This window comes from Somniosus microcephalus, chromosome 10, assembly GCF_052327205.1.
Source record: "Somniosus microcephalus isolate GS21.2 chromosome 10, FLI_Smic_1.0, whole genome shotgun sequence".
NCBI classification, from domain to species: domain Eukaryota; kingdom Metazoa; phylum Chordata; class Chondrichthyes; order Squaliformes; family Somniosidae; genus Somniosus; species Somniosus microcephalus.
The window spans coordinates 154,866,555-154,892,200 of NC_140996.1; the positions used below are offsets into that span (position 1 = coordinate 154,866,555).

At 44.6% G+C, this 25,646-nt stretch overlaps 1 protein-coding gene across 4 annotated transcripts in view; it reads left to right on the forward strand.

Moving 5' to 3' along the window:
* LOC147111779 (augurin-like) overlaps positions 1-25,646 on the forward strand; it is a 149,190-nt gene that overhangs the window by 114,386 nt on the left and 9,158 nt on the right. For all 4 annotated transcript variants that reach the window (XM_085999000.1, XM_085999001.1, XM_085998998.1 and 1 more), the window contains one exon: positions 12,468-12,619. In XM_085999000.1, coding sequence (XP_085855126.1) covers positions 12,468-12,619 — 152 coding nt within the window. The remainder of the gene's footprint in view (positions 1-12,467; positions 12,620-25,646) is intronic.

The window sequence follows — 25,646 nt, forward strand, 5'->3', positions numbered from 1 at the left end:
CGCGACTACCGAACAGAGAAATGGCAACCAGGAACGATATGCACACGGCAGGGGCCACTAATGTACACAGTGGATGTTGGGGAGAACATTGTGTGACGCCATGTCGATCAGATCCTAGCGTCACAAGAACGAGTCAACCCCATGTCTTGCGTACCTGGTGATGAACCCGACATACCGGTAGCATCTACCCCAGAAACAGTAGCATTGGAAGCTGATGAACTAACCGACGACAGGGGGCCAGAATCGCCTCCGCACCAAGAGCAAGACACTCAGGAAAGGCGCTATCTAGAAAGAATCAGGAAGCCGCCCCAAAGACTGAATCTATAAATGGACTATTTCAGTTAATGTGCATGTTAAAAGTGTTAACTGTTAATTGAATGTTATGGTACTGTTAATCTAAAAGGGGAGGAATTGTAGTGTATGTACCTTTAAGAGAGAACTACTTTTACAGCTCCTGTATACTGTAGTACTGGCAGTGACTACACCTGTATATAAGCCCTGAGCAGGGATCTGTACTGTTAGTTTTTAGACTACCCTCATCCAGTGAACAGCTGTTGATTGTTAATCTGCAGTCTCTGTCTATTTATTGAAGAACACCATACCTTAAGATTCATGGATTTAACAAATGTCACCTCTAAGCCATCTCTTTTTCCAATGTACACACCCCTAGTACTCTGAATAATTCCTTAGTTCAGTTGCCCAATCCTATTTATTAACTTAGTAGCCCTTCTTGGTACCTCCTGAAAGGATAACAAGACCTCCCTGTTGTACATGAATTACAGGAGTGCACCCAATGCTCAAAGTGGGGGTAGACCAGTGCATTGTACAAGGTAACTATTAATTTCTGGGATATACGACCAGGATAAGACCAGCTGGTACATCGAACCTGTTGCAAACAGTCACGTGCAACAAAACATTGTGACTACCAGTTTTTCCTCATATAGGCCCCTAATTTCCGACAGGAGGCTTCTTGCGTGCGGATGCCTCCTATTAGGAAAAAAATCTATGCCCTTACCTGAGGGCTCCCGAGGTCTGGCCAGTTCCGATCCTGGGCCTCTCTACAACGAAATGCGCAAGGCCCAGGTATCCCAGGGGCGCATGCGGTTCGCAAGCGTCCCCAGGCTCACGTGGGCCAGGCCAACCAATGGGAGAAGGGAATCCCCCCTTCATACTTTTGACAGATGGACCGGTCAAGAGTGTGAATGGGGATCACTGAAAAAAGATATCAAAACATTAAATAATTTTTTTTAAATCCCGCTTTAAAAATGAGTTAAAATTACATTAAATTAAATATTTTAAACAAAAATAAAACATTTTGGAAAAAAAAAAAAAAAATTTTTTTACAGGGCTAAAAATAAGCTTACCTTTTTTAAAGTACAGGTGCACTATCCCTTATCTGAAAACCTTGGGGCCAGATGTTTTTCGGAATTTGGAATTTTTCGGATTTCAGAACGGATAATTATAATGCTTATAAATGGACAAGAGGCAACCGTCAGGTTTACCCTACAACTACACCACTAGTGATGGATGCAAACCTGGCTAGGTAACCAGATTACTATAAAGAAATAGTTAACAGCAATGTTTCCTCAAAGTTGCATACGGCCACGCAGCAATCTGCAAACTCCCGTGCAAGCTGCTCAAGCTTTTACACTGGAAATACTGAGAGACGCTCCACGAAAAAGCTTTCGGTTTTCAGAGCCTTTCGATTTTCAGAATTGCGGATAAGGGATAGTTGACCTGTATTTTTAAATTATAAATGAGTGGGGAAATCTTTTTTTTTTTAAACCTTTTTAAACTCTTATGCTGGTAAAAGCAGGCCTGCTTTTACCAGGCGTAAGATTTTGAAGTGATTTCAGCAGGCGGAGGTTCTGCAGAAGGCGGAACTCTCCCCCTGCAAAGGCCCTTCTCCAGGACAGGCGTCCAATGGATTCTTGACAAATCGGAAATGTCAGTTTTCAGTGCATGCGCTTCACATGCCTGAAACCGGCATTTCCGATGTCCTTACGGGTGTGTACACACCTCGTACACACCTGTAGGGATCAGAAAATACGGGCCATAATCTCCTGAGAGAAGCAAAAAGAAATATTTTTTAAAACCTAGGCCAATTCAAGGGGAAGAAAATGTGGGAAATTCTTCTCTGATCCCCTAAGGAATTCAAAAACAAGTTCCAGGAGATTGCAGTGACCATCAGCTATAAACTCTAGTCTCATCTTTTGTTCTGCACACTTACATTCGCCACAGCGAGGAATTCCTCCTATTCCTTTCTGAACTATTGCAGCAAATCCGAGCCGTCAACAACTTTGTGAGTAAAGACAAACCTCCTGACACCTAACTGAGTACGATGTTTGTATAGCTTATTTTCCTTAACCTATCTAGCTGACATAGTCTATCCACACAGATGCAGGTGAGTCCCATCAACATTTAAATACTTCAATTACATTTCCCTGAAATCTACTTTACTGGAGTAAAAGGCCCAGATCTCTGTCTACCATGAAAACTAAGGAGTTTTAGGCTAGGGATCATTAGACTCGGCCTCCTTTGAGGGCCTCAATATTACCCACCATGTGACTGAATCAAAACTGTACACAGACTTAACAGGCCTCATCTGAAATACTGTGTGTTCCAGTTATGGTTAATATGAATCACTGCACACAGACCACAAGAATAACTTTAACAGGTCTTTACTAGTCGAAGGTCAGGGCTGAACTGCCCAATAAATCATTACACAGCACTTATATACCGGTGTGGTCACCACCGGTATTACAGTATACAGCAGCCAAGATAAAGTAGTGCATCTCTTAAAATAGTTCTCTTAAAGGTGGAACGGTTACATACACCACAATCCTCCCTTTTTAGCTTAACAGTATATATTCCCCATTAACATAACATAATAACATATATACACAACTTCATGTAAAAACAGTTCACAGATTCAGTCTCTGAGGAGGCCTCCTGATCCGAGATGGATAACGCCTTTCAGGGGTCTCTGGTTCTCGTTGCTGGGGTGACTCATCTAATAGTCCTTCACTGGACTTAACAGCTTGAACTTTCGTAACTTCAGAACCAGCATTGTTGACTTCTAAAGGCTCGAGTACCTTGGGAAGTTTTTCTGCTTCCAGACTGATTTGGCTCAGTTCGGAGGGACCACATGCGTGACCTGGTAGGGGTGATAATGGTTCAGATGAGTCGTCATCTTCTGCTTCCTCTCTATTGTCTTCTATTTCCTCCATCACTTCAGCTTTTGCCTCTGCCACCAATTCCCTGAGTGGCTTATTACTGCTGACACTGCTCACAAAAGGGTACTCTTTCTTCTTAGCTTTCAACTGATCGATGAATTTGACATATTCCCTTTCTTGCTCAGCTTTGATTCGTTTGGCCTCATCGCGCAGACGGTTTGTGTGTTCCTGTTCCATTTTCTCAATCAGCTGCTTCTGCTGTCTTTCCAGATTCTCCCACTCTGTGTCAAAGAACTTTTTCTTTGCATTCATCCCTTGCTCAAAACGGTGAATCATTTGTTCTAATTGCTGTTGTAGTTTGAAATTGAGTTGAGTTCGAGCCCGGTGTTCCTCCTTCTGAAGCAACCGCAACTCTGGCAGCTCCTGCCGCCTTAGGAATCGCATTTCCTCAGCTTTCTTCTCATCCTCACCAATAATCTTTGAAGTAGTGACACTCACTTCCACTCCATCGACAACAAATTTTCTAGTTCGTTTCAGAGTTTTGTTGTATGCTTGGTTACCCCGTATTGATAGAGAGCCACTTTCCTTGTTTAAAGAGAGCCACTTTCCTTGTTTAAAGAGAGATCACCTGAAAGGGAAATGTTCAAGTCAACGCTATCGGATGCAGATATGCTACCCGAATCAGAATTTTTCTTTGACTTTCTATTGGTAGAATCTACTGCTCCATTGAGAGTTAATGAATCCGGGACCAGAGTGACTTGTTTATCAGATTTACTTTCCTTTTCATTTCTGGTTAGCAATTCTTTTTCATTCTTTGAATCAGCAGTGCCCTCAGAAATGTGCATGTCTGTAGACTGGACAGACTCAGAATTCTCTGTCAAACTATGTTGTTGTTGTTCAGTGGAATTCTGTTTTGATACTTTGTTCTCTTCTGAAGCATTTATGCACTCCTTCGTTTTTCCATCATTAGTCTGCAAGTCCATTTTAGACTTGTCTTTTGCACATGGGCTGGTCTTACCATCATCAGTTCCAGAGTCTGAGCTGATTGTCTTCACCGAGTTCTCACTCTCTGCTTTGTCACTGTCACTGCTGCATATGCCCTCATCCAATATTCTGGACAATCGTTCAGGTTTGACATCTTTTTTTCCGGAATCTACCATTATTGCTTTTAGGGAGTGCCAGTCCATATTTATTTTCCTGATCCACTCCCGTCCCAGAAGTGGTGGACCTCCCTCAGGTAGTACATATAAGTCCATTCCTTGGTGTTCTTTGCCCTTGTGTACCACCTTGACTTTTATCTTTCCGATGGGGTATACTCTTTGCCCCGTGTATGTCTGCAATACTATCTCCGTATCCCGTAGGGGAATATGTGTGAATAACCTTTTGTAATCTTGCTTATTCATGACCGTCAACGCCGATCCGGTGTCCAATTCCATCTTCACTTGCACTCCTGCTATCTGAAGTATGACCCAGATAGTTTGTAGGTCAGCTTCCTTACTCACATTGTGAATTCTCAGACTACCCAGTTCCTTGCTGTTGGAGTCTGAATCCGAATTCTGTTCATCCGAACTCTTCTCAGCCACCTTATGTACCGTTCTGCACTTTTCCTGCGGTGACTTTTTGTTGCTGGTCTTCTTTCCTGACCGGCATACTTTAGCTATGTGACCAAGCTTGCCACATTTTCTACATTCCTGATTTTTAAACCAGCATTGGTTCTGATCGTGTGTTGTCTTTCCACAACGATAACATTTCGCTGTACCCAAAGCCATTTGATCTACGCTGAGTACCGCTGCCTTCAGCTGCACTTCCGCAGTGCCTCTCACTGCGGCTTCGTGCGATGCTGCAATAGTGACAGCCTTATCAAGTGTAAGATCATTCTCTTCAAGCAGCCGCTTTTGTGTTCCCTCTTTCGACAATCCACACACGAATTTGTCTCTCAGTGCCTCTGTCAGTCTTTCCCCAAACTGACAGTATTTCGCTAGCTTACGCAGTTCAATTAAATACTCCGCGTTGCTTTCCTCTTTCAGTTGCGTTCTCGCATAAAATTTAAATCGTTCCGCTAACATCCGCGGTGTGGGGTTCAAATGATTTATCAGGACAGCAACAATATTAGCGAAAGCCTGATCCGCCGGTTTAGCTGGTGATAGAAGATGCTTCAATAGCCCGTATGTCTTCGCACCCATTGAGTTTAGTAAGGTTAGTGCTTTATCGTCATCTGATATTTTATTTGCCTTACAATAAATCTCTATGCGTTCTACATACGTGGCCCAATCTTCAACATCGGGATCGAAATCGTTGATGTTACCACGCTTAGGCATCCTCGCAATCTTCTTGAGAAACAAAAAGAAATTTTTAATTTTTTTTTTCAAAATGGCGGTTTCCCGCGCTTGTCTTCTTCCCCCGCCTACGAAAATGGTGGCTTCCCGCATTTGCCTTTCTCCCCCGCTGGCTGTAATGGCGATTGCCATATTGCTGCCATTCGCGCCTCCCCAGCGGTTCTCAATTCGTGCCTCTCAGCCCCTCTTGCAGTCTGGTCCTTTCCACCGGCTGCGGCTGAGTTCTCCGCGGTTTTTTTTAAATTTTCTCCCGCGCCTTACGCTGTCCTGGTCGCTGCGCCTCGCGGCCTCGGTAGCTGCCCGGCCTTTTTCACTGGTCGCGGTCGAGCTCTCTCGACGCTGTTGCGTCTCCCAGCCCGCTTGCAGCCCGGTCTTTTACACCGGCTGCGTTTGCATTCACCGCGGCTCCCATGCCTTACGCTGCCCCAGTCTCAGCGCCTCTGGCCCCGGCTTCTGTCCGGCTCTTTTCCCCGGCCGTGGTCGAGTTCTCCGCCCTTATATCCTCCGTTTTCCCTCCCCTACTCCACAGCCAACGTGGCCGACTTGTTGCTCGTCGCTGATCGGCTTACCCACCACCGTGGTAGAAGGGATGATCACTGCCTGTCACTGATGGAAGGCTTCGTGTCAGGATTCTTCCTTTGCTCTTCAGACCCGAGTCTTTTCTCAGCAGGATGATGAGGGCGGATGCCTCTTCTCGACGCCCGTTAAACTGCCTTGGATGTATCTCTGCCGCAGGGTAAGATCGTACTCGTCGCCACTGTTAAGTCTGTGTGTTCCAGTTATGGTTAATATGAATCACTGCACACAGACCACAAGAATAACTTTAACAGGTCTTTACTAGTCGAAGGTCAGGGCTGAACTGCCCAATAAATCATTACACAGCACTTATATACCGGTGTGGTCACCACCGGTATTACAGTATACAGCAGCCAAGATAAAGTAGTGCATCTCTTAAAATAGTTCTCTTAAAGGTGGAACGGTTACATACACCACAAGGCCTAACCAGTGCCTTGTACATGGGTACTATAGTTCTTTTAGTATGATACTAAATTGTCCTAGCTATGTATCCTAATACAGAGGAAAATTATTAAGTGAATTATTTTGCAAAGTAATTGTACTCACTTAACTGTTCTCCTCTTTTGTATTAAGTTTGGAAAGAAGTTAATTCAGAAGTCATCCAGTATGATTTGGACAGGTTGGGTGATTGGGCAGATGCATGGCAGATGCAGTATAATGTGGATAAATGCGAGGTTATCCACTTTGATGACAAAAACAGGAAGGCAGACTATTATCTGAACGGCAATAGATTGGGAGAAGGGGAAGTGCAACGAGAGCTGGGTGTCCTTGTGCACCAGTCGCTGAAGGTAAGCATGCAGGTGCAGCAGGCAGTTAAGAAGGCAAATGGTATGTTGGCCTTCGTAGCAAGAGGATTCGAGTACAGGAACAAGGATGTCTTGCTGCAGTTGTACAGGGCCTTGGTGAGACCACACCTTGAGTATTGTGTGCAGCTTTGGTGGCCTTATCTGAGGAAGGATGTTCTTGCCATGGAGGGAGTGCAGCGAAGATTCACCAGACTGATACCTGGGATGGCAGGAATGATGTATGAGGAGAGATTGGGTCAATTGGGCTTATACTCGCTGGAGTTTAGAAGAATGAGAGGGGATCTCATTGAAACTTATAAAATTCTAACAGGACTAGATGCAGGAAGGCTGTTCCCGATGGCGGGGAGTCCAGAACCAGGGGTCACAGTCTGAGGATAAAGGAGTAAGCCATTTAGTACTGAGATGAGGAGGGTTTTCTTCACCGAGAGTGGTGAACCTGTGGAATTCTCTACCACAGAAGGCAGTTGAGGCCAATTCATTAAATATATTCAATAAGGAGTTAGATATATTTCTTAAGGCTAAAGGAATCAAGGGATATGGGGAGAAAGCAGGGACAGGGTACTGAGTTTGGATGATCAGCCATGATCTCATTGAATGACGGAGCAGGCTCGAGGGGCCGAATGACCTACTCCTGCTCCTATCTTCTATGTTTCTATGTTAACAATGGAATGCAAGCTGGGTTGCAATTGCAATACTGTAAAAATGGTCTGTTATTATGGCTAACTGTATTTAAGTAATTTGCTTCATTACAAGATACACGTTAAAGTGCATCACAATTTTTTTTTGTTACTACCCTATGTTCAAGATGCTACTATTAGAAAGGTGTTGTCAGAAAAGCCCACATGATGATATTGGTTGTATTTGTTCAGAACTGCCATGTCAACAATGTGGTCCCAAACTCCAGCCTAAAGGAACCAGTATCCCTAGTTACAACACATCATTGGCTGAAATAACAACAGAAAATGCTGGAAATACTCAGCAGGCCAGGCAGCATCCGTGGAGAGAGAAACAGAGTTAACGTTTCAGGTCTGGGACCCTTCATCAGAACTGGAAAAAGCTGGAGATGTAACAGATATTAAGCAGGTGCAGAGACAGGGGGGGTGGTTAGGAGGGGAGGAAGGAATAGAAAGAACACCCTGTACTTTTGTAAGAGGCAGGAAAGATAAAATGTTGCAAATGGGAATGGCAAAAATCATACTGCGTGAAAAATGGGGGCAGGGATAATTATCTGAAATTGTTAAACTCAATGTTGAGTCCGGCAGGCTGCAAAGTGCCTAATTGAAAGATGAGGTGCTGTTCCTCGAGCTTACGTTGAGCTACATTGCAGCAATGCAATAGCCCGAGGACAGAGAGATCAGAGTGGGAGTGAAGCGGTGAATTAAAGTGACAGGCGACCGGAAGCTCAGGGTCACCCTTACGGACTGAACGGAGGTGTTCCGCAAAGCGGTCACCCAATCTGCGTTTGGTCTCCCCAATGTAGAGGAGACCGCATCGTGAGCAGCGAATACAGCATATTAAATTGCAAGAAGTACACGTAAATCGCTGTTTCACCTGGAAGGCGTGTTTGGGGCCCTGGACAGTGGGAAGGGAGGAGGTAAAAGGGCATGTGTTGCATCTCCTGCGCATGCACGGGAAGGTGCCAGGTGAAGGAGAAGGGCTGTTGGGGGTGATTGAGGAGTGGACCAGGGTGTCGCGGAGGGAGCGGTCCCTTCGGAATGCTGAAAGGGGAGGTGAGGGGAAGATGTGTTTGGTGGTGGGATCACGTTGGAGGTGGCGGAAATGGCGGAGGATGATCCGTTGAATGTGGAGGCTGCTGGGGTGAAAGGTGAGGACAAGGGGAACTCTATCGTGGTTCCGGGAGGGAGGGGCAGGGGTGAGGGCAGAAGTGCGGGAAATAGAACGGACACAGTCAAGGGCCATGTCAACCACGGTAGAGGGGAATCCTCGGTTGAGGAAAAAGGAAGACATGTCGGAAGCACTAGTATGGAAGGCGGCATCGTCAGAACAGACGCAGCGGAGACGGAGAAACTGGGAGAATGGAATAGAGTCCTTACAGGAAGCGGGGTGGGAGGAAGTGTAGTCCAGGTAGCTGTGGGAGTCGGTGGGCTTGTAGTGGATGTTTGTTGAAAGCCGATCGCCAGAAATGGAGACGGAGAAGTCAAGGAAGGGAAGGGAAGAGTCGGAGATGGACCATGTGACGGTGAGGGAAGGGTGGAAATTGGAAGTAAAGTGAATGAACTTATCTAGTTCAGGGCGAGAGCAGGAAACGGCACCAATACAGTCATCGATGTACCGGAAAAAGAGGTGAGGGAGGGGACCTGAGTAGGACTGGAACAAAGAATGTTCCACATATCCCATGAACAGGCAGGCATAGCAAGGACCCATGCGGGTTCCCATAGCAACACCTTTAATTTGGAGGAAGTGAGTGGAGTCAAAGGAGAAGCTGTTCAATGTGAGAACAAGTTCAGCCAGGCGGAGGAGGGTGGTGGTGGATGGGGACTGGTTGGGCCTCTGTTCAAGGAAGAAACGGAGCGCCCGAAGGCCGTCCTGGTGGGGGATGGAGGTGTAGAGGGATTGGATGTCCATGGTGAAAAGGAGACGGTTGGGGCCAGGAAACTGGAAACTGTTAAAGTGACGGAGGGCATCGGAAGAGTCGCGAATGTAGGTGGGAAGAGACTGGATAAGGGGAGAAAAAAGAGTCGAGATAGGAAGAGATAAGTTCTGTGGGGCAAGAACAGGCTGAAACGATGGGTCTACCAGGGCAGTCCTGTTTGTGGATCTTGGGAAGGAGGTAGAAGCAGGCTGTGCGGGGTTGGGGGACTATGAGGTTGGCGGCCATGGAGGGAAGATCTCCAGAGGAGATGAGGTTAGTGACACACTTGGAAACAATGGCTTGATGTTTGCTAGTGGGGTCATGGTCCAGGCGGAGGTGTTGGAGAGTTGGCGTTCAGCTTCCGCACGCAGCCTGCCGGACTCAACATTGAGTTTAACAATTTCAGATAATTATCCCTGCCCCCATTTTTCATGCAGTATGATTTTTGCCATTCCCATTTGCAACATTTTATCTTTCCTGCCTCTTACAAAAGCACAGGGTGTTCTTTCTATTCCTTCCTCCCCTCCTAACCGCACCGCCCCCCCCCCCCCACCCCTGTCTCTGCACCTGCTTAATATCTATTACATCTCCAGCTTTTTCCAGTTCTGATGAAGGGTCCCAGACCTGAAACGTTAACTCTGTTTCTCTCTCCACGGATGCTGCCTGGCCTGCTGAGTATTTCCAGCATCCGCAGTCTTTTGCTATTACATCATTGGCTGATATTGCTGAAGACTAACAAATGCAACAAACATCATACTATTATATCAGCATTCAATTGAATTGGGAGACTTTTTCCTTTACTATTGTGACTGTAGCTGCAGCTGATAAAGTCTCAATTCTATACAAGGCTGTTGTACAAAGTACTCAATTGGGCCAGATTTTGCAGTCAGCAGTGAACAAACTTGCCCATAGACTTTTGCACTGGAAGTTCCTCTTGGCCAATGATCAAAAAAAATGCAACAGGACATCTGGGATCTGTGTGAACAGGGCAAGCAACTGTGCATCTCCTTAAGCAACCAGATTGAAGAATCATTAATGAGCAGCACAGTGTCCGAAGCAGGAAGTGTCAGTTAGAATATTTAATTCAATGTTAATTCAGGTACAGAAAGCGAAATAAAAAGAGGCAAAGAAAGATTGGATTAAGAGACAAAGAAATTTTTATTTAAATTTCCAACAATAATTGAAAGGTGAAGGAATGAGACTCTATGGGGAAAAATTCAGTTGTTTGCCAGGCATTAGCGCCTTAAGAGGGCACTAATGGGACGCAAAGCAACTAGCGCCCGGGCGCGGCGATGTTTGCGCCACTCGCGAAATTAACTAGACATTTTGCGGTGGCGCTAAACACTGCCACCACGATCTCTTGCGCTGGCAGATCGTGAAGTCAGTCGAGTGCGCAGCGGCCCGGTAGCGCCCCGGACCAGATATTGAGTGGCACCCTCTACATTACCGCCTGCCGCTAGCAACGACAGGTTGAGGGGAGCATTTTGCAGTCAGAAAGGGACTGGGGGAGCGCTATTTAAAGGGGACCGCTTCCTGCCTTTTTTTGTTGATGACATTTCTGGACCACGCATTCTGAGAGAGAGAGACTTCTGGAGAGATTCAATGCTGTGTGAAGGAGTTTTGGGTACTGAGCAGCACTTTGCAGGTTCATTTTGATTTGAACTTCGTTGTATCTATTTAGAAGAGACTGTGGGGGCTGCACTCTGAGCTCTTTCCCTGGGTCTCTCCATTGTTCTTTCCAGCAGATTTGATGTACAGGTCTCACCAGGCCGAGATTCAAGGCTGCAATGAGCAGGATGTGGATGGAAAGCAAAATCAACCCTCCCCTTTAAGATAAAAACAGAAGCTGCTGGAGAAACTCAGCTAGTCAAGCGGCATCTGTGAAGAGAGAAACAGAGGTAACGTTTCAGGTCGATGACCTTTCATCAGAACTCCCCTTTAAGAACTGGCTGGCGCCAGTGTGTCTGTGTTCCATTGTTGACTGACATCACATGAGCTTCGCCAGCGCTCTGAGATAGCGCCTCGCTCCTCGGCCTTTGTGCCTTAGGACAGGTGTGAAGCGCCTGATTTAGCGCTTCAATCACCTCCAGGAGCGATAAAAGCCAACTTTGCCGTCGGATGCGATAATTAGCGCCAGGCGCTAAACTTCGCGCACGGCTGATGATGGCGCCCCAGACGGGGCGATACTGAATTTTTCCCCCTATGCTTGTAAAAGTAAATTTTCAGTGCCTGAATGGTTGTTTGGCAATAATTAAGACTTAGCACACCGTTAAAAATTTACTTACAGTGGAATGGACAAGCCCTAACTTTTCTGGTGAGTTTAGTATGTCAAATCAAATCAAATCAACTTTTATTGTCATTGTTAGTGCACAAGTGCAGTACAACGAAATGTAGGCTTGCGGCTCCCGAGAGTGTACAATTTGGATTAGGACACTTAAATATTCAACATACATTTATACATTTGGCTTGCAGTATATTAGCATAAATATGACCATAATAAAGTGCATTGGCAGATGTGCAGGCTTTAGTGTTTATTTGTGGAGTTCAGTAGGATGACAGCCCTGGGAAAGAAGCTGTTCCTAAATCTGGTCGTACGGGTGCGAATGCATCTGTAGCGTCTTCCAGATGGTAGGAGGGCGAACAGACTGTGGCTGGGGTGGGTAGGGTCTTTGATGATGGACCGTGCCCTCCGTAGGCAGCGTTTCTGATATATATGCTCTATGGTCGGTAGCCGGGTGCCGGTAATGCGTGGGCAGTAAATACAGCAACTTCATATATTTCAATGGTGAGTCTCTCTATGAAATACTGGTACAGCATTTAAGTAGAACAGCATTTATAGAACTAGTACATAACATTCACTGAATTACTTTTAAAGTTATGCAACTGTTAAGTGCTTTGGGTTATAAGGTGCTATGTAAATACAAGTTCTTACTAATTTGGATGGCTCAAAAACATTTTCACCATTTTTAACATCTTTTAGCTGATGAGAAATTGGCTGTTTCATTTCCTGAATCCAAGGCTAAAGAATTTTTGAACAGTTTGAAGCGTTCAAAACGGCAACTGTGGGATAGGTCTCGTGATGATGTTCAGCAGTGGTATCAGCAGTTTATTAACATGGGATTTTCTGAAGCTGTGAGTATGCTCCACAATTGTTTGTCAAACTCAATTTATGTCATTTTCTTAATCAATTTAAATATATAATTTTACCTGCTCAACAATTTTCTCCCCTCACCACCTCTCCTGCCCTGAAGGCATTAACTTACTGGAGGGGGGTTGGGGGCAAACACAGCTGAGCTTATTGCTGTGATTCTGCTATTTGAAGGGGAGGATTGGGAATTTAATATTCCTGGCTACAAGGTATTCAGAAAAGATAGGGAAGGAAAGAAATGGGTGGGTGTGGGATGGCAATATTGATCAAAGAAACTATTATAGCACTGGAAAGGGATGATGTAGTTAAGGGGTCAAAGACAGTATCTATCTGGTTAGAATTAAGGAACAATGGAGGAGCTATTACATTACCGGGTATAGGCCACCAAATAGTGGGAAGGAGATAGAGGAGCAAATTACAGAAATATGCAAGAACTATAGAGTAGTGATAATGGGAAACTTCATCCCAATATAGACTGGGATAGTAACAGTATAAAGGACAACAAGAGGAGGAATTCCTGAAATGTGTACAAGAGAACTTTCTTGATCAGTGTGTTTCCAGCTCAACGAGGAAGGAAGCAGTGCTGGATCTAGTTCTGGGGAATGAAGTGGGGCAAGTGGAGCATGTTTCAGTTGGGAAGCAGTTGGGGAACAGTGATCATAATATTTGGTACAAAATAGTTATGGAAAGGGACAAGAAACAATCAAGCATAAAAATACTTAACTGGAGAAGGGCTAATTTCAATGGGTTAAAAAGGGATCTTGCCCAGGTCGATTGGAATTGTTGGTGAAAAATAGATTCACTCGAGTCTGTCTTAAAGTAAAAGTACACAGTTTATTAACAGAACGTTCTGGGAGAAGAGCCATAGACCCCACGGTCTAGTGGTCACCTTCTCACCGTTACAGTGATATCAAACTTCTTTTATGCAGGCAAAACACTACACACAAATGTGTTCACCCAATTATGTTCCCCCAGCAACAAGGTATTAAAACTTCTTTTATATATTATAGCAAAATATTACACACAGGTGTCTTCAACCAATCACGCTCCCTCAGCAACAACTCCCCTGTCCTCACAGGAATGATATGGAACCTTCTAGAACTTTGGGCGGTTAATTACAAAATGGGCAGTTTTGCAGCTACCAATTACTGTAACTCATCAATACACACAATTTTGATTCATCTACTTTGCATTATAGAATAGTAGAATTACATTAATACATCCAAAAGGGCTTCCAGCAAATAGTTTGCAGAAGGCTGCACCACTGAATAATTGTGAAATATTTAGTGTTTCCCACATTCAATAACGGTTCAACAATAATGTCAAGCACAGTGGTTTTAATGGGAGCAGACACAAAGTTAATTCCTGCCCTGTCTTAAGCTGAGTTTGTTTTGTCTTGTGCCATTGTTTCTTATTTACAAGTTCACTTCTTACAATACATTCTTTAACTCTTTATGTTGCTGCTTTAAGCTATATAATTTTCACCCTAACAGTCCCGCCTGTTGGTCCCTGATCAAAACTTGATTTGTCCTGGGAACCAATGTACCAGGGTAAAAATGGCAGCACGCAGCTCCTTGTTATCCGTTTACGAAATCCAACAACGATCACAATTGTTTATGACACTCTTGAGGATTCCTTTATGCCATTATTGGCTATTGTCCATTTTGATCCTTCATTCTTATCTGATGTGTCAAAAACATGTCCTTTTTGATATCCATTTTCTCCTTTTCTTTTGTTCGTGTTTCCTTCTTCATCTGTTTATCTGTTTCTTCTTGTGCCTTATGCCATAACCACTGTTGAACCCTACTCTATCTCTAAGACATTTCTCATACAAATATTCTAAGACATTTCTCATACAAATATTCATACAAACGTTACCTGCGCATAAGCATTTTCCATCTAACTGTTTGTACTTCTAAATAAACAAAGCTCCTGTCCGACTGGTGCGGCAGGTACAACATCTTTTGCCAATTGGGCACAACAACATTTTATCGCTAAGAATGCACATAGGATTATTATAACAAAGACCAACATCAATCCATGTAACAATGAGGGTCCGATTGATCCCAACCACCCGGTTGTCCAATTCCACAGAGTCGATTCAGGTGGTTGTCTAAGTTTTCCCACCTCCTTCTGAATATGTTCGACCATATTAGTTATATTTTCTGAACTGTCAGGAATGTATGTGCAACACTCAGATCCTATCAGGGCACATGTTCCACCCTTCTTCACTAGCAGATAATCTAGAGCCATTCTATTCTGTAAGGCAACTGTGCATATTGTCACCATCTCGGTGTTAATTTTACTCAGTGACTCAGCCGTATCATTGGCTACTTCCTCAAGAATCGAGGCTACAAGCCAAATTTCTTTTATTGCCCTGGCCGTTCCATACCCGGGGAATAGGATAGCGAAGAATCGTTCTGTTTCAGTAATAGCTCTTTTGGATCGATAATGATAATGATTCGCTAGAGAGGGCAAGTGATAAATGTATGGCACTACATATGCCAGGTAACATGATCCTGTCCAGCCCCATGGCAACCAGGGGTATGCCTTGTGGCCACAAATAAAGTATGTCCCATTGTACGAGGTGGTTTTATCAACATCAAACCCTGCAGCTACCAGGGAGTAGTTGAAAGTACCTGTCTGGTTGGCGTATGGGACTTCCAGTGTACAACCATAATACTGAAAGGACGTATAAAGGGGAAACCCATCAGCAGTACCAGTTACTGTAAAGTTATATGCGCACCGACTAGTGCCTATGAATATTCCCCCAGTCAAATTCCTTAGTAAACATATTGTCCCCGGTAGCCTTCCCATACCTGTGGCCTGGGTGAGGAAGGGAGGCTGTTGGGAGCAGTCGTACCCTGGTTGGTACCACCCTTCGAAGGTATTTATATAATATCCCCCCGCTTCCCAGGGCTCTGCAGATATGGGGTAAAATGACAAAGCCTCTCTCCGTCTTTTACCACAGACGCAACTCTTATCATCCTGGGGGATTGGCGTGTGCCATTCTGGTATATATACCACTCTACTACTTCTGACAGATTAAGTGGGACAGGTCTAAGAGGAATCCCTCCTTTAGAGTGGATAGGGATTTGGGTACATATCCAACAATCTCCTTCCTTATTGTTTTCCATAGCATATTTGTGGGACATATACAAAAAGGTATTCACCTTCAGTTCTCTACGTCGCTTGTTATCATTCTCTGGTCCGGGGACCTGTCTCATCATAACAATTAGGCAGGCACCCACTACACACGCACATAACAGCAGTATCCCTTTTTCCATTATTACAACAGTTGTCCCCTTTTTTTAACAAGAACCGGAAATCACGCACGCATTACGCTTGCATTAACATCGAACAATTCTTATCACTTTATGTTAACAACTTCCCAAAGGCTATATCGCCAACCCTAACTGTTTGTTGCTTGTAGATTCTATTCTCCTGTGGGGATGGATAAAATATCATCATTAGCTTAAGTCCTCGAACATAACCATTTGGACTTCCTCCCGCCTTGGGGCTAGTTGGGGTCGGCGGGATTGTTCCCATACATACTTCAGGATGCACCCCAAGGTGTATCCCATTAGGATAATACATATTATCCATACCAATGTTCGTACTATCATCCATTCCCATTCTTTGTATTGCCCGATGTATTCTTCGCTATCTGTAAAGGGTATCTGTTCTGGTGTAGCCATTGCTAAGCTGATGAAGGGTCATAGACTTTCAACTGCGTCCAGTGCTTCCATCGTCCCATGCCCTTCATATCAATGCAAGCACACGTATCCCCACTAATTAGAATTTGGTATGGCCCTGACCACTTTGGTGCAAATCCAGGTTTCTCAGGTAGATTTTTAACCATTACCTTAGTCCCCGCCGGAGGAATGTACGGGAGCGCAGTTAACTCCAAATCTTTGTCCTTTTCCTCCTGCCGATCCCGAGTTTATTGCCTCATTTCTTTCAACTGGTCACTTAATTCCAATACGTATCTACGGATTTTGTCCTTGAGGGGGCCTACCTCTTCCCCACCAGTTATTATTCCATGGGGAAGCCGCATTGCCCTTCCCGTCATTAATTCGTACGGGGATAAGCCCGTCGTTCGATTCATTCGTTCCACCATCCCAGAACTTTGGGGATGTGGAATTTTTGTTTTATTCCCATCCATTCACATATCTTTTTCACTACAGCTCCTGTAAAATGTGTCCCTTGGTCGGAATCGATCTGTACTGGCACTCCCCATCTGGGAATTACTTCTTCTGCCATGATTTTAGCTACAGTGGTGGCTGTACAATCCCGAATCGCAAACGCCTCAACCCATCTGGTGAATTGATCTATGACTATCAAACAATATTTTCGTCCCCTGGAAGTGGGAAGTGGACCCGTGGAGTCTATCTGTATATTTTCCCATGGCCCCCATGGTCGGGGTTGGTGGGCTAATCGTATCTTTATCGGTCGCCCTGGGTTATACTGTGCACACCTCAGGCACCGTTGACAGTACTTTGCCACGTCCTTTCCCAAACCTGGCCACCACCATTCTTTACTTAATAACTCAATCATTGCTCCCCTTCCTGTGTGGGTATCCCTGTGGTGCAATTCCAGGAGTATCTGTCGGATACATGTCGGAGCCATCACCTTTCCATCCTTTCGCCAGATTCCCCCGGAATCTGGCCTGCCCCCTGTGCGATGCCACTCTTGTCTTTCTCCTTCAGAGACATCTTTGTGCAACTCACTGATGTCTATGTGTTCTACCTGGACGCTTGACACTCTCTCCTCAACTAGTTCTTGTTCAAGGGCTTGTCTTGCTGCTAAATCTGCAGCCTGATTCCCTTTTTGCTCTGGGCTTTCCAGCTTCTGGTGTGCCTTTATTTTTACCACGGCTGCTTGTAATGGAGCCTCTGCGGCTTCCAAGAGAGCCTTTATCCGTTCCTCATGTTTGATGGAATCCCCCCCAGCTGTCAGAAACCCCCTTCTCCCCCAAGCGGTCATATAATCATGTACTACTCCGAAGGCGTATCTACTATCTGTATATATATTGGCTGTTTTCCCCTTTGCCAATTCCAACGCCTTTGTTAAAGCTACTATCTCCGCTACCTGCGTCGATAACCCACCATCGAGTCGTCCTGACGCCTCGGTTTTCAACTGCCCATTGACCACCGCCCATCCTGTATGTGGGGCCCCCTCAATGTACTTTCTAGACCCATCAACGTACAAGGTGACTTATGCTCCTTCCAATGGTTCATCTCGTATTTTACCTTCCCCTACTTCCTCGTCTACGTCAGCGCATCTATGGGGGTCGCCTGCCCCCCAACATACCTTCCGTCGGGTTTTCCCCTGTATCGCGGACAATCAAAACTGACTTGTCTCGGGGAATCAGGACTGCCTCCCAACGCGCTCTGCGCATGTTGGACACTGACCGTAATTTGTTATTGTTTAACATTTCTACCAAAGTGTGCTTAGTGTGTAAAATAATATCCCCGGTCATCATAGTTGGTTCACTCACTTTTACTGCCCAGGCCGTACAATCCAGTGCCGCCACACACCGTGATAGTCCTGCCACAACTGGTGACTGTTGCGTAGAATAATACGCTACTGGGCGTCTTCTGTCCCCATGTTGCTGGGTCACTGCTGCGTAGAATCCTCCCTCATTCTCACAGTGGAGATGGAAGGGTTTCTCCATATCGGGTAATCCCAGCCCGGGGGCCGCCATTAAGGCTTGTTTCAAATCCCCATATGCGCTCTCCTGCTCAGGTCTCCAGTCAATCCCGCCATTACCGGGGTTCCCTCCTTTTACCAGTCTCTGAAATGGCTCTGCTATTGCTGCAAAGTTTGGGATGAAATTCCTGCTGTAATTAAACAACCCCAAGACCTTCCTGACTTGCTTTTTTTTCTTTCTACGGCCTGCATTACTAGCCTCGATACTTCACTCACGTCTTTTCTCAGCTTCTCGTTTCCAGTCTCCAAATACTGACCAATTCACCTTCTTACCACTCCTCCCTGGGTCTCTATTTAAGAGGCACTCCTCGAGACACGTTATCCTGTCGAGGTTAAATGTACCATCTGGTGGAAACGGCCTATTTCCCTTTTTGGTCCATTTTGGTGAGTCATTTATTGATGTCTGACCACAATTCTGGGGCATATAACAGGCTGGTGTGCCTTTTTCTGGTATTTTGCTTGCTCTGGCACCCATTCTTAATGGTTGAGGTTATCACAGGTATTCGGTATCACAATCCTTCCGTTCCAACCGAGTTCTCTACGCCCACTTCACCTGGCTGTCACGTGACCCATTTGGGCTCTTAATTCGGGCTCAGTCTGGGTGTGTGAGATACTGTTGGACACGGACCACGGGTGTGTCGATCAACCGATCACTTTACTCTCCACCAATTTAAGTGTTTCTGAGACACAACCTCCCTTATTGAGTTCCCTGTTATGTCTTCCTACGAGCTCACAGACAATTGACGCACAAAAATACGCACATAATAATATTACGAAGATAATAAAAACTGCGAAAACCCAAAGGGGTATACAGATTATAATCCTTATGCTCTAACTAAACATATAGTCAATTCTCAGTCTGCGTTGTACGCCCCTACAGACTGAGTCCTTAACACAGGATCTTAAAGTTGTTAAGTTGCTATCACACAAGGATCGATCTTATCAAACAAGGATCACATCCCTTCTTATTTTTCCCTATCACACAAGGGTAATTGTTTCCATCACACAAGAAACAGGGACCTTCTTAACCTGACGACGTCTTTCTTACCTTCCCCTTATACAATCTGCCCAGCCTGTTTCAGGGTTCAAGGTTTTGGAATCTGTCTCCTTTTACCGTCAAGCTGAAAGAGGAAGTGATTACAAAAATTTCAACTCAACCCTGAAATGAGTCTTACAGATCGCAATACTCCTGCTGAGACAAACAGACTACACTTGCACACCGTCCAAGGAAGGGCCCCTTTAGTGATTAAAATATCACCGATAACTGGCCAGTTAGGGTCCTTCCTTAGAGAGTCACCGTGTTTTTGTCCGTTTACTCACCGGCAAGTCGTAAGCGATCTCGGTGGAACCTCCAAGTAATACTGTCGAAATCTCGACTCCGAGTAAGACTCTATCACACAAGCAGTACTGTCAGATTGTTAGTTTATTTTACTTGTGCACAAGGGGAGCATGCCTAGTCAAGGGCTAGGCTAGCAACTCCAAAAATCATCAGCAATCGCAGCATATTTATACACTTAAGTAAACAAATTCCTCTAGTGGTGCAGTGGCTTCCGCCTTGTTGTAAGGTGGGGGCCTTTCCTCAACCCCCCTTCATGCGGCGCATAGTCCCACATTTATTTCATTCCAAAGTTCTGACCTGTCCATCCTATATCCATCTTTCCATTGTGTTCCATTTTTCCAGGAACTCATTTTCCTGTTCCAATACTTCTATCCTTTCTCTATGCCTCATTAATCTACAGCGCAATTCGCTATTCTTTTGTATCATTGATACCAATTGATTTACCAAAATGACTCCCGCCTTTTTGCCTCTTTTTTGTTTCTGTTTATCCCACCACTCCCTCTGAGCGGCTGGCGTCTGAAACGGGTCCCACCCATCCTTCCGCATCTTGTCTACCATACCCTTCCGGTCATCTGCATAGAACCTCGAGAGACCCGGGGGTCCTCCCTCTATTTCTTTCCCCGATGCCATAACTAGTCCAACTTCAGACTTACCTTCGGCTGAGTTCCTCTATTCGGGCTGGTCTGCAACTCCTGAAACAATTTCTGGTTAGACAATTTTGGCGTTTGTATCTCAATTCGGACCTACTCTTACCCTTTCTCCTACGTTCTCTTCCTTCTCACACAGTCAGACACATATATAGTCCTCGACCTCACGATCCTAGGATACTTGAGTCTCTCAGCCTACTTAATTCTGGCCATCACGTGAGGCCCAATTGCCCTCTTAATTCCGGCTCAGGCTAGGATTGATGAAACAGGTATCCTCCTTGTCTGTGTCAATCAGTCAAGTACCATTCGTTCCTTCACGACTTTAATCGCAACACAGTGTTCCCTATTTCATATAATTCACACCATACAACTGTGTTCTCCTACCTCTTGCAGACTTTTACTTGATTCGTGATGCTACGGCACTGTTCCTCTGCCTCCCCAGATGACTCAATTTCTGGACGGTCAAAATTTGACTTCTCATCCGGGTTCACTGGTGCGGGCGGTCTTTCAGTTCCGGAGCATCTGCCGACTACGCCAATTGTTGGTGAAAAATAGATTCACTCGAGTCTGTCTTAAAGTAAAAGTACACAGTTTATTAACAGAACATTCTGGGAGAAGAGCCATAGACCCCGCGGTCTAGTGGTCACCTTCTCACCGTTACAGTGATATCAAACTTCTTTTATACAGGCAAAACACTACACACAAATGTGTTCACCCAATTATGTTCCCCCAGCAACAATTCTCTTATCCTCATCCAATCACGTTCCCCCAGCAATAAGGTATTAAAACTTCTTTTATACACTATAGCAAAATATTACACACAGGTGTCTTCAACCAATCACGCTCCCTCAGCAACAACTCCCCTGTCCTCACAGGAATGATATGGAACCTTCTAGAACTTTGGGCGGTTAATTACAAAATGCGCAGTTTTGCAGCTACCAATTACTGTAACTCATCAATACACACAATTTTGATTCATCTACTTTGCATTATAGAATAGTAGAATTACATTAATACATCCAAAAGGGCTTCCAGCAAATAGTTTGCAGAAGGCTGCACCACTGAATAATTGTGAAATATTTAGTGTTTCCCACATTCAATAACTGTTCAACGATAATGTCAAGCGCAATGGTTTTAATGGGAGCAGCCACAAACAGTTAATTCCTGCCCCATCTTAAGCTGAGTTTGTTTTGTCTTGTGCCATTGTTTCTTATTTACAAGTTCACTTCTTACAATACATTCTTTAACTCTTTATGTTGCTGCTTTAAGCTATATAATTTTCACCCTAACAGAATCAAAAATTGGTAGGCCAAATAGTAATTGAACAATGGGAAGCCTTCAAGGAGGAGATGGTTTGGGTACAGAGTAGACACATTCCCACGAGGGGGAAAGGAAGTGCATCCAAAAGCTAGAGCTCCCCAGATGACCAAAGATATCGAGATTAAAATGACAGAAAAAGGAGGCTTATGACAAATGTAAGATTCAGAATACAGTAGAGAGCCAAGCCGAATACAAAAAGTAGAGCGGAGATATAAAGAGGGGCAAAATGAGATTATGAGAATAGATTAGCAGCTACCATAAAAGGGAACCCAAATGTCTTTTATAAACACAAATAGTAAAAGTGTAGTCAAAGAAGAGTGGGGCTGAATTTGGACCAGAAGGGAGATCTTCTTGATTGGAGACACCAGGAGCGGCGGAACCGTCGACGATTTCCAAAAAAATAACAGAATGACATCACAGGACAGCAGGTAGGTGATTGGTTGGTGAGTATTAAGGTTTTTTTTTCTCTCTAACCTAGGACAGTTGGCAAGAAACTATAACTGTATTAAATTTATAGCTTAACTAGTTAAACTACTTAATATAATTATAAATAATCATTGAATAAAGACTTTACCTAATTAAATACATAAAATAAGGCTAGTCTAAGATACAGCAGGGCAGGTTGTGTGTCTGGACTGTAGTATGTGGGAGTTTGTGGATGGTGAGACTGTCCCGACCGAACACGTCTGCAGGAGATGGCTCCATCTCGAATCTCTCCGGCTCAGAGTCATTGAGCTGGAGTGCGAGTTGGAGACACTCTGACACACAAGGGAGGGGGAGGGATTTCTGGACAGTTTTATCCAGAATGCAGTCACACCCCAGAGGACAGCACATGTTCAGGAAAGGGAAGGTATGACTGTTAGGGAGCCGGGTAGCAGCGATTTAGGAGAGGTTGAGATGGAGGTTCCGCAGACACTGGTCCTGTCCAACAGGTACAAAGTACTCATTACCTGGGAGGACAAGGAGAAAGACTGCAGGGAGGACAGCCACAATACAGACCAAGGCACCGTGGCTCACATGGCTGTCAAAGGGTGGGGGGGGGGGAAGAGCAGAATAGAAATGTGGTAGTGACAGGGCACTCTATAATTAGAGTCATAACGGCACAGAAGGAGGCTCTTTGGCCCATCGAGTCCATGCCAGCTCTCTAGAGCAATCCAGTCAGTCTCATTCCCCCGCTCTATCCCCGTAGCCCTGCAAGTTTATTTCCCTCAAGTGCCTATCCAGTCTCCCCTTGAAAACATTGAGTGTCTCCGCTTCCACCACTTCCATCGGCAGCGAGTTCCAGGTCCTCACCACTCGCTGCGTAAAAAAGTTTTTCCTCACACCCACTGTATCTCTTGCCCAAAACCTTAAATCTGTATCCCCTAGTCCTTGTACCATCAACTAGTTGGAACAGCCTTTCCCTGTCTAGCCTATCCAAACCCGTCATAATTTTGTACACCTCTATCAAATCACCCCGCAACCTCCTTTGCTCTAATGAAAACAAATCCAGCTTCGCCAACCTGTCCTTGTAGCTAAGATCCCCATCCCCAGAACTATTCTGGTAAATCTCCTCTGCACCCTCTTAAGGGCCTTCACATCCTTCCTAAAGTGTGGTGACCAGAACTAGACGCAATACTCCAGTTGTGGCCTAACCAGCGCTTTATAAAGGTTCAGCATAACTTCTCTACTTTTGTACTCAATACCTCTATTTATGAAGCCCAAGATCCCATATGCTTTGTTAACCACTCTCTCAATATGTCCCGCCACCTTCAGGGACCTATGCACATTAACTCCCAGGTCCCTCTGTCCCTGCACACTCTTTAAAACTGTGCCATTAAGTGTATATTGCCTCTCCCTGTTCCTTCTGCCAAAATACATCACTTCACACTTCCCTGTATTAAATTCCATCTGCCACTTGTCTGCCCATTCTGTTAGCCTTTCTATCTCTTGTTGCAGTCGATTGGTATCATCATCACTGTTTGCCACACCCCCAAGTTTGGTGTCATCGGCAAATTTAGAAATTCTGCTCTGTATTTCAATATCCAGGTCATTTATATATATCAAAAAAAGCAGTGGCCCCAGCACCGACCCTTGGGGAATACCACTGTCTACCATCCTCCAGTCTGAAAAACAGCCATTTACCACAACTCGCTGTTTTCTGCGCTTAAAGCAGTTCCTTATCCAAGCTGCCAGTGACCAACCTATTCCATGAGCCTCAATTTTATTAGAGGGATAGATAGCATCCTCTGCAGCCATGAATGAGAATCCTGAAGGGTGTGTTGCCTACCAGGGTAAGGGATATCTCATGGCGGCTGGAGAGGCACTTGGAAAGGGAGGGCTTAAATCCAGTTGTCGTGGTCCATGTTGGAACAAACGACATAGGTAAGAACAGGGAGGAGGTCCTGCTGAAAGAGTATCAGGAGTTAGGCTCGAAATTAAAAAGCAGGACCTTGAGGGTAATAATCTCTGGATTATTGCTGAGCCACGTACAAGTTGGCATAAAAGGAGACAGATCAGGAGAATTAACACGTGGTTAAAGGGCTGGTGTGGGAAAGAGGGGTTCCTTATCATGCGACACGGGCACCAGTTCTGGGACAGGAAGGAGTTGTACCAATGGGACGGGCGCCACCTGAACCGGGATGGGACCCGTGTCCTAGCAGAAATGGTAAATAGGGAAGTGGCAAAAGCCTTAAACTAGGAAGAAGGGCGGAGGAATCTACAAGAAACGTAAGCAGCCTAAACATAAACAAAACAGGAAAAGTGAGCATAGGAAAGAATAAAGTAAGGGAGGACCATTGACAGCAAGGGAGCAAAATAGAGTTATAGAACAGGAGTCTAAAAAGATGGTTAAACATAAAATGAGAGGAAATCCTATTAAAAATGAGCTAAACTGTCTGTACAGCAATACACACAGTGTCCATAATAAAACAGGGGAGCTGGAGGCAATCATGCGTTGTGAGGAACAAGACATAGTAGGGATTACTGAGACATGGCTACAGAAAAATTGGGACTGGGAATTAAACATTGCAGGGTATAACATATTTAGAAAAGATAGAGGGGGAAAAAGGGGAGGTGGAGTAATCTGTACTTATTAGGGATAACATAATGGCAGTAGAAAAAAGGGACGTAGATATTAGCAAGTCAAAAATAGAATCTATATGGATAGAGATAAAAGATAATAAAGAATTAATCACACTAATAGGAGTAGTCTACAAACCACCTAATAGTGGAAAGGAGGTAGAGGAAGAACTATACAGACAAATTCGAGAAATGAGTAAAAACATAGAATAATAATCATGGGGGATTTCAACTACCCCAATATTAATTGGACAGAAGAGGTAGGTAAAGGGGATAAGGGAATGGAGCTCCTACAATGTCTACAGGACTCCTTTCTAACCCAATATGTAAAAAGCCCAACAAGGGAGGATACGCTATTGGATCTAGTTATGGGGAATGAGCCAGAGCAGATAAGAGAAGTGAAAGTAGGGAAACATAATATAATACGCTTTAAGATGATAATAGAGAAGGACATAAGTATGACAAAAACCAAGTTAATAGATTGGAGAAAAGCTGATTTTGAGAGGCTGAGAATAGAACTTGGGAAAATAAAATGGGCAACAATATTGGCAAACAACGACATAGAATGATGATGGGAAACATTTAAAATGGTGTTCAACAGAGTGTAGGAAAAATATATTCCTCTAAAAGGAAAGAACAAACTAAACACTAATGAGACTCCATAGATGAATAAAGACATAAGGAAACAATTGAGGGTAAGGAAAGAGGCATACATTAAGTACGTAGACAGCAGAGGAGTGCATGATAAGAGAGAATACGAAGGGATTAGGAGAGAAGTCAAAAAAGCAATTAGGAAGGCAGAGAGGAACTATGAAATTAAATTATCAAGGAACATAAAACAAAATAGTAAAATATTTTACAGGCACATCAATAAAAAAAGGAAGGTTGGGATGGGAATAGGGCCATTAAGGGATAGACAGGACAATACCACAG